The following is a 13254-nucleotide window of genomic DNA, read 5'->3' as shown; positions in this document are numbered from 1 at the left end:
GTCCATATCAGGGCTTTTGAAGTTCGTTGGAACTTTTGCCCTCATTATGTCCTCGCTGAAAGGATCTTCTCCGCCTGGGAGTTGATCTTCTCCTTCATCGCGGGAGTTCTTGAGAGAGGATTCTAGCTGCAAGAGTTTCCTTTCTAATTATTTTCGCCGTTCCATCTCTTCTTTAAGGTACCTTTCGGTTTCCTTTTGCCTCTCCCGCTCTTGTTCCAATTGCTCTAGGCGGCTATGAACCAATCCTATTAGTTCAGCTACGTGAGCTGGTCCGCCTTTTTCTGATTCACGCCCATCTGAGGAATTTACCTTCGGATTCTTTACTCCGGAGGTACCCTCTCTGTGTTGATCATTGTCTTGATGTTGGGCTGTGTCTTCATTGTCATTGCCCATGTCTAGATTCTCTTGCTCAGAATCCGTTTCGACATGGCCTTCTTCATGGGATCTTTCTGCCATCGAGGGATGATCTCGCGGTTCCCCGGCAACGGCGCCAATGTTACGGTAGGTAACCGGAAATTAGTCCAATGGATGGCGTTCGGCGGCCCAAGTGTATAATAGAGGAGGACTCCAGGTAGGTTCGCAACTCGGGAGGCTCCGTCCGACTTGTGCTCGCGTGTGAATGGGGGGTGGTGCCTGCAAAGACACTCCGATGCCTAAGTTAGCAAGGGTGTAAGCAGGTCTTAGAGAGTATTGGACTTAGGAATACCTGAGGCGTGTCAGTGTACTTATAGTGGTGAGCCAATAACTACCGTTGGAGTAGTGCCGTATCTTTAGGATAATAACCGTCCCATTATCTTAGGGAGGTTAAGATATGGCTTTATGAAGTGGTTAGAGAGATTTTCGGGGCGGTTACTCATTTGAGTGAGTGTTTATCTGCCAGCTAATCTCATAACCGACTTCTTCATCACAGGTCGGGATGAACACCGACTTCGTATGTGAAGGCGGCGTTTAGTAAGGCTTAATCTATTGAATTAGGCTTTTTAATAGGACCTGTGCCCTTATCATTGGGCCAGGATATGAACAGATATTTAGTCACAAATTAAAATTCAAATACAATTAACTTTATATAAAGTTAATAATTAAAAATTATTAAATAATTTAAATAATTTGACTAAATTTTTATTTAATCACGCTTAATTATTAAGTTCATGTTAAATTAATTGTAACTGAATTTTTACTTTAGTCAAATTATACATGATAACAACATGGTAGCGTGGTAGCTAGGTGGGTGGAATTATTTATTTATTGATTGATTTGGGGTGGCAATATATAGGTGAATAGCATACTAAAAAATGCAAATGTGAGCAGGGCCTAGTTATGGAGGGTATTTACATTTACAATTAGCATAGCGACAATATATAGTAGATAGTAGAGAGTACGTACAAGCTGAGAAGCAGTGATGATAAATAAATGTCAAGTCTTCTTAATGAAGGGACAGGTTTTCACAGTTTCAAGTCCACCACTTCAGACTCAGAGTGGCAGTGCCGTAAATACAGCTCAAACTTGAGTCCCAAAATTAAACACCAGACAATGTAAGAGTACCAATCCTAGTTAGAGTGAAAGGCTGAAAAGAAAAAAAAAATAAATCACATTATTATGGATTAAATTAAATAATATCAACATAAATTAAAAGTAAAAATAATATTTTAAATCAGTCTCTAATAAATCATTAGTTAGATAATTTAGTTTTTAATAAAATTTAATTATTAAATCATCTTTTATTTTTTATATTAATTTTTAATAAAATATTATATAAAGTAATCTTTAACTATTATTATTATTTAATAAAAGACAAAGTAATTTTTAAAATATTTTAAAATGATCAAATTAGTACTTCTATGCAGATGAACAATCTCTTATAGGAATAATTTATTTGATAAAATAAATATTTTGAGACTACTTTTGAAAATTAAAAATTTTCTAAAATTTAAAATGTCCAACAAAAAATTTACTATCAAATTAAAAATATAAGTATTATTATACATTTGATTTATTAAATTTTATAAAAATTAAAAATCATTTTATATATTTTTTATAAATCAAAATATTAATAATATAAAATGATAAAATAATACTTGAATATATGTTATTAAATTATATATTTATAACTTATGTTTACTTTTACCAAAATTTGACATAAATAATTTTATTATAGGTGATTATGACTTACTTAATAGTAAGATTAGATAGATAAAAATTAAATTATAAAAAATATAAAATATATAATTTATTTTAATATTATATTGACCAAATCTATTTCTTTTTATTCATATAAAAATAAAAAAATATTATATCAACTATTTTTATGAGCTGTATTAACAATTATGTTTGCATATGTTTGAATTTTTTTCTTTATAAATGTAATTATTGAAATATAGTATGTTTACATAATTAATTAATAATAATTACTGCCATACCATTTTAGAGTAAATTACGAAAATGAGTTTAAATGATAATTAGATTTGATGAGAAATTTTACATAAAAACAATAATGGGGAAAAGAAAAGATTGAATGGGACAAGCATGGAAGAGTGGAGGAGTAGTGAAGTGCATGTGTATGTTTGGTTGCTGCGGTGCGGGGGCCTAGCAAAAACCGGAAAAATGGTGTGTTGATGTCTTGATGAGATGATGGTATTCAATTGTGTGTAGCCATAGTATGTCCTATATATGTAGGACCTATACCCTTCTTTATAAATATTATAGGGTTTCTGTGTGACGTGATGGCATGACCTCACTCTGCTTCTCCTCTTTATTAGCCTTGTTCTTTTTGTAGTCTTTTCTTCTTATGGTTATTTCCTTTTCCTTTTCTTTTTTAGCTACCCTCTCTTAACCACCTCTATTAATACTACTACTTATAGTTTCTTAATCACCACTCCATCGTTGCCATAATTAATTACATGTTGACAATAACCCAAGCTGTGTAAGATATATACACATTACCTTAGATATGGTCATTAAATTAGATCCTAATTAATTAAGATATATATATAGGTTAAAAACTTTTACATATAAGAAACAAAGTCTATGCAAGCAACCCTTGATTAAGAGGCCAGGCCTATGTTGCCATATATATCATATCTTTGGACTAATTAGTAATTGATGAGTCAAGTTTAGATGGATTATCAAGCCGGTATATTTATTAACATCTCTAATCAGAGACTTAATTCTATAATAATAGACTTAATACACATTATTTAGATTTGGCTAAAAAGTATTTTAATGATAATAATTAAGATGATCAATCATAAATATTTTTCAACAGCATATTAAAAATATAAATTTTTATCTTTTTAACACACGATATATATATATTAGCAAAACCCAATTAATTTCCGTCTGGTTAAAAAAAAAAACAAACATAATTTTTAAGCACAAACCTAGTTCATTAAAAGAAAAACTCATGTATATAGATAGATATATACATATATTAAACCCAGTTATATTTTGTTAGGCGGTATCAAGTCCTTTATAAATTAGAGATAATAATGCAACCTAGTATTGCCTGAAAAGGGCAACACATTGGAAAATACCAGGGTTGGCAATGACAGCAACGTAACGAATGGAAATTGCAAAAAGCTTATGAACAAGTTTGGCAGGAATATTTATCATGTACAATCTAGTATTAAAAAACTTTATGATTACTATTTTTCTTAAAGTTGCTATTTAGTGTACGTGCATACACATCTTAATCTAATTAAGGAACATTCATACTTTTTTCGAAATTAAGAAAGGAAACTAAAAAGAGGTTGGGAGGGAGAGGGAACTGGAGATAACGTCACCTGTGGATTGTACTGAGTTTTGAAAGAAAGAGTGAGAGTTATGGGGCTTCGAACCCAACACCAACACCAGCAACCATATCTTTTGCTTAACGGCAGTGATAATTCTCCATTTACCGATACACGATACAATTGAAACTTGAAAGAAAAGCCTGTTCTCTTCTTCACACTAAATTCCTAGCTACCTCATAAAGCCTGACACTTCTCCTTTATTCTCTTTCTCTTCTTCTTTCTCAATCTTCCCCCCACCCCACATATCATTCTTTTTATTTTTTAAATTTATTATTAATTTACGTTTATAATACTAGTTACCATATAAATTTACTTCCTCCCTCGCAGCAGTATCTTAATTATTTGTCACAATCACACAACACAACATTATGTCAGCACCTGTTGTTCTAGATTTTCTTAGCTTCCCATTAATGGCCTCACTCCAAGCAATCCCCTCCTTGCATAAATTTCTCCTTTAATGGCATTATAAAGATTTTATTTTCTAAAAATAATTAATAGTATTATTATTCTTTGTTTATTTACTAATGCTTTTAATTACGAGATATTATTAATTGAGAGCGTTGTGTTATATATACTCCAAACTTGACAATCTAAATTAACAGGCTGCATAATTTTCATTAGTTTTACCTTACTAATCTAGCTAGAGCGCCAGACACCGAGTCATCAATATATTGTTTTAGTATTATATTATTATATATATTGTTATCGAATATATCGTGATATTATATATATAATAATAATAATAATAATAATAATAATAATAATAATTTAGATCAACGATTAAAATAACTAAAATACAAGTATTTTTGATATATTTAAAATTCTTCTTGTCAATTAGAAAAAAATTTAAGTGTACTATAAACACTGTATTCTAATTATTTTAACTATTAATTTCAATTAATATATATTATATATATTTTTTATAATTTATATCAAAACGTTAAAACAGAATATCGTGTGTTCCGATACCCTTAAAACTCTTCCTATTAATTAAGCTGTTGAGTAGTTGAGTGTTGATCCATGTACGTACATGTATATGCATGTGCGTTGATCCATGTTGATGGAGGAGCGAGGGTTGTCATCGCAGAATTAGTGTCATAAAATACAGCAGATTGAATAGTGTGAGTGACCCACATGGTCCAAACATTAAGTGTGTGTTTGGATTGTGGTTGGTCAAACTGGAGTTTGAATAAAAGTGATTTTATAGAATTGATTTTGGATAGAAGTAAATTTGTGTCAACATGATTTATGTTTGGCAACTCTTTACCAAAATTAATTTTGATAAAATAAATTTTGTTTGGATAATATTAGTTAAAATCACTTTTAGATAGATAATTACTTAAAAGGACATGACATTAAATTATAATATTATTTTTTTATACATGTTTAATTTTTTTTATATTTTTTTCTTATATATTTTTTATATAGTATATTTTTAATACTCTTAGTACTCTTTTTTAGTACATTATAATTTTTAACTATTATTATTATTATCTAATGGAATCAATAAATTCTATTATAAAAAGATAATAATAAATATAATACACAAAAATTATAACTATAAAAATATATAATGTCAAATAAAAAATTGATAAAAAATAATAAAAAAGAGTTCATATAGAGAGGAATAATAAGAATTTTATAAATAATGCAATAATATGTATAAAGGATAAAGTTGGTAAAAGAAAAATAAATATTGAAGGTATTAGTTAAAAGCACGTTAGTGCAACAGAGAAGCTAGAAATTATTGCTTCTTGTAAACGTTGGTTTAGGAACAAAAGCACTTCTGCGTTTGTAAAGAAGAAAATTAGCCAAACAAAAAAGTGAAGCTTTCAAGAAGCTCTAACGTGCTTTTTTCCTTCAAACGTGATTACCAAACACACCCTAAGTTGACCTCTGATCAGATAATTACGTTACGTGGCATAAAATGATGAGTTAGTAGCGGTGGTTATAACTTATAACCATCATTACTTTTTCGTTGATAAGATGTTGTAGCCTTGTAGGGTAGGTAATTAAGTACAATTCGTTAGTAATTTAAGTAATTATTAATAATGCAGTAATGGGATTAACGAGGTAATTAAGTGGGGATATATAGATAGTACATTAGTACAGACAGAGAGCAGGAGGCAGGGAACAGCAACATCACTGGCACTGCCACTGAATATGTATATGGATTGTTTGAAATGAATAACACTACCACACACCACAGACAGCTGTACCCACTCAACTTTAATTTTCTTATTACCATGCTTCGCCTTGCGGACCATCTCACGGCATTTCTGTATTTAACTATTTATATCATCAAACCTAACTAATTAAAATTTATTTTATTTAATATTTATTAATTATTATAATAATTAAATTAAATTTTAATTATTTTTTATTAATATTTTTTATTATTAAATATTTTCATAATTTTAATATTTATTTTCTGGTAAAGTCCGTAGAAACAATTAATTAATAAATACCATTAAATAAACTATCATGTCAGAAAATAAGACAAAATTTGGTCTCAGCTCTATTTATTCCGGTAATATTAAGGGATAATAATTAAAGTTTTTTAAAATTTAATATTTATAATTATGTATTTGTTATTTTGTTATATCTAAAAAAATGGATGAGTAAGCAACAATAATAATAATAATGAGAAAACAAACACAGCAATAAATTAAAGCAATATGAAGAGAACAAACTAACAGAATCTCAAAAGCACAGAGCTTCTGGGAGTAGAAGAAGCTGAGGGAGAAACGCAAGTGAAGGAAGGGTCCACACTCGTTGAATATTGAGCACACGGAATTTCTTCTCAGCTTATGTTCCTGTAATTAATAAGCATTAGTTAATTAATCATGTATTAAGTCTGGAACTGCAACTTTACGTCAATTTAAGCGTGAAAGTGTGAAAGGGTAAAGAAGGGGGCCATGATAATGATTGTTGACTTGTGGTGTATGTTAGAGAGATAGCAGCTTCTTCTTCTTCTTCTTCTTCTTCTTCTTCTTCTTCTCAGCACCTGAATTCTAAGACGCTGTGTGCCTCCATCACCAACTTCACATAATAGCTTACAATAAGAGAAGGTAATATCAAAATGACCTAAAACTCCCTCTTCTCACAGGTTTCCACTACGCTAGCTCCATAATCAACTTCACGTTTTCCTTTCTTCTCTTCAAACCTGCTACTACTATTATATTATTGATTATAATATTTATTTATTATTAATATAATTATTTTTTATTTATTATTTTATATTATTTCCTTTTCTGTGTCGTTTCGGGCTTCATGGCTCTGCGTCGTTTTCCCTCTAGTTTCCACGCACGTACCTGTGGTCTTTCTTCTTCTTCGTCTTCATTTTTTTCCAGCTTCACCGCATGTATTACAAAGATTCCTCCACTTTTACTCTAAACTCTCGAACTAACTTTACTTTTTTAGTTTCAATTTCAAAACAAACGAGAAAATAAGCCTTCTTTTGAGGTTTTTATATAGATATATATTATTTTGGCTAGATTTGGTGACTAGATCTCGAACTAGGGTTTCAGTAGGTCGTCGTTGTGATACTCATCAAACGTATGATAATTAAGGGAGCCTTGGGCGCTTCTAGTTGGGTAGTAGTGGAAGTTGTTCTTCAATGATGTTGATTCAATCATTGTTATTGCCGACAAAAGCGGATTGGGACATTGCACTGTTTGGTGGGGGGTGAAAAAAAGAAAAGCATCATCACCATCATCATGTTGGAGCTGTTTTGTGATTTTTGTATTTGATGTAGGAAGTGAGAATTTGAGAAAGAAAAAAAGCTCTATAGGTGAGAGAACATAGAATAACGTAACCCAGTAGTTTTTTCTTCGCTCTCAATTTTTTAATTTTATTTTTGTTTTATTTATGATGGTAGTTCCTCTCTTGTCATCTTTCTCTATTGAGTCTAGACTCTACAGTTCAACGTAATAATAACTCTTGTTCGGTTCAGAATTTATTTTATTTCTGAAATTATACTGAGGATGTGTATTTAATCTGTTTGTTGTTTTCTTTTAAAAAAGATTTTATTTAATTTGCCATATAATATTAAGTGATGCAGGGTGAAAGGACTTAAAGTGTATATGGTTTTTTGGATGGTAGTGAAACTTGGTGGGTTGGAATGAGTGGCTTAAGGCCTGATCATCAGTCTCCTCATCATGTAGCACAGCAAATTCGGCGTGATAAATTGAGAGTCCAGAACATTTCTCACCATCCACAATCACAGGATTTCCCCAACAATTTGGAACAATTCAACTTGGATCTTCTTCAAGTAAGGAATGTTAGAAATGCACACAACATGCTTGATGATGAGCCTCACCCACCACCACCAGGTGTTTATTCATCACAAGTGTCCAATTTCTTATCAACGCCTTTGAACCCTTTGGAGTATCACGAACTAGCTACTGTTGCAGCAGCTGAACAACCTAGTAGTAGTTGCAGTAGGGTAATGATGCATCAAAGTGAACTGCGCAGTTTGGGGAATTGGAGAAGCAGTGCTAACAGTAATCAAGGGTGTGATTGGTTTGTAAATTATGCATCAGGAAGCAGTTCTATGGCTAATAATGAAAGCAATAATCCCAACACTACTACTCATTTGGCTACTGAGATGAATAATGTGTCTTATAACCAGCACTATGAGAAGCCTAGTTGTTTCAATGAATTCACAGATGTAATTGCTAATAGAGAAATTCAGAAGCAATTGGGAGGAGGAGTACTTCATCATCCTTCTTCTTCATCATCGTTGTCGCCTTTTTATCAGAATACTTTGCAGGATATTGTCAAGTCCGCTTCTATAAGTGCGCAAGGATCAGACAGCATGGCCTCATTGATGCAGCAACCTGGCCATGGAATTTGGGTTGGAGATGGTAGTGGACTTGACCTTCATCCAAGCTATGGAAACCAACCTAATCAATTTCGTTGTGCCGGTGGTAATCCTTGGACGAATCGAACAGTTGACAACGCCCTTCGATGGAATAGTAGTCCACTTGGTTTCATAGACAAGAAGGATGATGAACACTCTGGACGACCTCTAATGAGCAATTCGAATCCTCAGAGCTTGTCTTTATCACTGTCATCAAATTCACAATCAAAGACTTCTGTGTCTCAATTTGAGCAAGTGTCTGCATCTGATGATCTTCAATGTAAGGATCCTCAGTACATGAAGTATGTAAGAGCTTTCATGAAGCCATCTATAGTTTCAAGAGATTCTGGGAAATCACCTCAAGATCCAGTGGGGGTGCCTTCAAGCACTAGCTATAGGAATGTAGGTCCCCTTGGCCCTTTCACTGGTTATGCTACTATTCTCAAGAGCTCAAGGTTCTTGAAATCAGCACAACAGTTATTGGATGAGTTCTGCCGTATATCTAGTCCAAGATTTTCAAAATCACGTGATGTCACACAAAGGTTATCTGGAGAAGCTAGTGCTTCTACTTCTACTGATGTTATCACTGTCGATAATCAAACTGAGGCTGCAGCAAAAGAAGGTAGCAATTCAGGTTCTTCATCTTCTATGTTCCATGGTGCAAATGAGAATAAAGCAGATTGGGGAACCGGGAGTGGTTCTTGTCTATCTCCTCGGCCAGATTACCAACAAAAGAAGGCAAGGCTCCTTTTCATGCAAGAGGAGGTTGGTTTTCCCTCGCTCTATCATGATTAACCTGCTTTTATATGATTTACTTTCCTATATTTTTCATTTGGGCATATTGTCTGTCGAAAATGGAAAAAATGCCTCTTGCTTTTACTGCACTATCTGCCATATAGCATTTAACAAATATTGAATTTGGGGGGAGCATAATTGCATCCTTTTTCTTAATATCTGATTCAATTTATCTTACTTTATCTCAGTTTTTTTTTCATGGTTTTCTGTTTTGGTTTACAGTTGCATCATTTTGTTCCTCCCTTGTGGAATATAAAGGGGTGTTCCTTTCTATGGTCGTATTAATATGATGTTTCTTGTTGAATTGTGGCTCTTGTCTTGTCTTTTTTAAATATATAAATAGATAAATAATGTGCCAAAGACTACGATTATTCGATCCTTGGCAAATTTGATGTAGAAGAATGAAAGAGGAAACCGGTAAGGTCCAATAATCCTAACAATGAATTGGTTTTATTATATGTTATTATCGTGCTCTTACTGTATGTATTTGATGTTATAAATTACAAGACACCAAGAAGCCAGAGAGAGAGAGAGAGATATGACCGTTTCTTGTGAAACATGACAAATCCAGTTGAACATAAACTAAACTAATTATCCTTGGTTATAGATTCTTAGTGCATAGACTAATTGTGTTCTATAAAATGTTCATTATTCAACCATTCGTGGGTGTTCCAATTTTTGCTTCCTTATTCCGTTGGATTCTTCTCCCTTTCTTTTAGTTAGATGTCAAAATCATATTTTGTAAATTTTCGTAGTGAAAATTTGCTTGATTTAGTACTTATTTGTTTTAAAGTTTGGTAGCTCAATCGAATCTCTTTGCATGTTGACAAAAAACAATATAGAAATGATAAAATATGAATTCTTGGTGTATCATTTTTTAGTGGTTAATTCTTAACCTCTCTTTGTATATTATTAACCTAGAGATTCTGGATATGATGTAAATAATTGTTCCAAACAAGAAATTAAATTAGCTCCTTACTCGTTATGGAATTGGCTGTATAACTTTCTAAGAGCTATTCCTTATCTTGACGGACATCATGATTGTAGCGTTTTTGGACGGATGTCTTTAGTACTTCTATTCTTTAATACTTGAAAAATGTGTTTGTAGTAAAGTTACTTATTTCATGAATCTTTCATTCTCCCCAATAAATTACATTCCCTATAAAAATATAAATAAAATGTGTCACTAACTGATAAACTCAGTGATGTGCATTTAATTTGTGGATTGTTTCCATGTATCAACATTCAGCTACGGGTCTTTTTGTATGCCCAAGTTGATGTATTCGAGTAAATAATCCTGTTCTTGGCACAAAGATTCAGAAGAAAAATTCTTTTATGTTGTTTTTAGCCTGGACCCTATTCTATGTCGTTCTTGCATCATTGGCAAATTCGGTATGTAATGTTTTAAGGTTCTAGTCATGATCGGCTTTGGGTTAATGCAGTTATGAAGTTATTTTGTTGCTAATCTTGGCGAGTATTTGCCATTAGTTCCTGAAATTTTATTATTCTATCTACTATCTAGAGGTCCAAAGTGTAAGAAATAGAACATGGCCCTAAGTGCTTAGTTTCTTTCATATTTGTTACAATCTTACAATGTTGCTTTATTGGGCATGCGGCAGTTCCTTGATAGTGACGATATTTGTTTGTAATGAATGATTCTTGGGTTATGCTAATGTTAGACTTCACAAATGCTTTATCCAAGAATATGACACTGTTTTATTATTGGGCCATGTATGATAGGTTACAAGGAGATACAGGCAGTACCATCAACAAATGCAGATGGTTGTTTCATCCTTTGAGTCAGTAGCAGGTCTTAGTTCCGCCACTCCTTACATCTCCTTGGCTCTTAAGTCGGTATCGAGGCACTTCAAGTGCCTCAAAAATTCCATCTCAGATCAGCTCAAACATATAAGTGAAGTGTTGGGAGAGGATTTCTCAGTACCAAGAACCAGTACTTGTGGTAAAGATGACACCTCTAGCATGGGAAGATTAAGTTGCATGGACCAAAGCTTTCAAAAGAACAAATCTGGGAGGGGTGGCACCGGCCTTGTTGAACCCCAGCAACATGTCTGGAGGCCCCAAAGAGGCTTGCCGGAACATTCTGTGGCAATTCTCAAAGCATGGTTGTTTGAGCATTTTCTTCACCCGTATGTTCCTCTTTCTTTCTCTGTTTCTTTCCTTTGACTCTTCTTCCATGTATTAGAAAAAGAAATAAAAGGAGATTGAATTTTTGGTACAGTTTTTTATTATTTATTTACTTTTCTTGTTTGAATTTCATTTCAGTTACCCCACAGACACTGATAAACACATGTTGGCAACACAAACAGGTCTTTCGCGAAACCAGGTGGGGGATTATTCCTTTCAAATTCATCATTTTGTCTGTTGGTCCTTTTATTCAGTTCGTTGATTTTGTAATCTACAATGTTCATATGGTAGCTTTAAACAGTGTCATAAAGTATGCATTTTTATTTTCATATTTTCATCCCATGCAAGGGAATGGGACCAGTCAGTATAAATACTTTACTATGTAGCGAAGAATGAGTACAAGAAACATTTCTCTTTAGTTTTTACTAACCCAAGACGCTCTAAATATGTAACAAACTGATTAATGTAGGTGTCGAATTGGTTCATAAATGCTCGAGTCCGAGTGTGGAAGCCAATGGTTGAGGAAATACACATGCTTGAAACAAAAGGCACAACAGGTGCCAACAAGAACAACAACAACAATCACCCTGGTACTGAAAATGAGAGAGCTTGTGTTAATGAAGATGGTTCCAGCAGCCAACAGCATAGAGTAATGGAGGGGACTCAAAGCAAGTTCGACATGCATTCTTTGATTCCTGAGAACCAACAGCAGTCTCATCAGTGTATGGAACTTGAAATGGAGTCAACAACCAATGAAGAACAATGGAGCCAAGAGAAGAGGTCTAAATTGGAATGTGAGATGAGTTCAACAAGCATGGATGAAGGGTCACTGATGATGGGTTTTATGCCATATAGCAGGCGTGATCATCAGGTTGGTGGGCTTGGATCTGTGTCACTAACATTGGGTCTAAGACATGGTGTTGAAGCTGTTGTGCAAAACCAACAGCAGCAACAACAGTTACAAGAGGAGCAGCTTAGGCGTCACTTTGGAGGACACATGATCCATGATTTTGTGGGCTGATTTTAATTATCTTAATTACATCAATATATTATTATTATTATTATTATTGTAACCAATTAACAAGTTGAGATATTAATTAGAACACACCCTGGCTATTATTGTTGTCACGTGTTAGTGATATGACAAAGGAAAATTTGTTACCACTTACCACCATTATAATTTGCTTGAAAAGGAAAGGGGAGTGCTTTATATGGGAATTGTAGAGAATGTGTTTGGTGTTGTCATGTTCTTTCATTCTTTTTTTTTTTTTCATGTTAACATCCAACCATTCTGATATGGGAGTTTGTGGGCTAAAACTTGGAAGTACTAGTGACATTTGTGATGTGGTTAGTACTGTTTGAGAAGGATGGCTTCCAAGTCCAAAAAAAAAAAGAAGGATGGCTGTGAAGGCAACAGATGCTTCTGGATACATGTTAAGAACAATTTTTCTTGTATCACTAAGCTTTTTTTTTTTCATATACATAAGCAAGTTGATGTTTTTTGTCATGTTATTGTGGAGGTGTTTACTACACTATAATGATAAATTTATAGGTATTGATACGATAATATAAACAAATAAAAATATGAGATTATACGTAACATTTATTTTTTTAAAAAATATATTATATTATTATTTTTATTCAAATATCCTTATAATTAAT

General features: G+C 32.9%; 1 protein-coding gene across 2 annotated transcripts; it reads left to right on the top strand.

Moving 5' to 3' along the window:
* The first annotated feature begins 6666 nt into the window (after positions 1-6666).
* LOC130946260 (BEL1-like homeodomain protein 9) lies at positions 6667-12808 on the top strand. 2 transcript variants are annotated; one of them, XM_057874931.1, is made up of 5 exons: positions 6667-6859; positions 7852-9417; positions 11188-11594; positions 11731-11791; positions 12062-12808. In XM_057874931.1, exons 2-5 carry the CDS (start codon positions 7912-7914, stop codon positions 12611-12613), a joined length of 2526 nt encoding a protein of 841 aa, XP_057730914.1. In that variant the 5' UTR covers positions 6667-6859; positions 7852-7911; the 3' UTR covers positions 12614-12808. The 2 variants fall into 2 exon arrangements, with proteins under 2 accessions (XP_057730914.1, XP_057730915.1); XM_057874932.1 differs by lacking the exon at positions 6667-6859 and adding an exon at positions 7550-7581.
* The last annotated feature ends 446 nt before the right edge of the window (positions 12809-13254 follow it).

The sequence above is a fragment of the Arachis stenosperma genome, chromosome 8 (genome assembly GCF_014773155.1).
Source record: "Arachis stenosperma cultivar V10309 chromosome 8, arast.V10309.gnm1.PFL2, whole genome shotgun sequence".
Lineage (NCBI taxonomy): Eukaryota > Viridiplantae > Streptophyta > Magnoliopsida > Fabales > Fabaceae > Arachis > Arachis stenosperma.
Note: the sequence above shows the minus strand (reverse complement) of the source record. Positions and strands in the feature narration are given on the sequence as shown.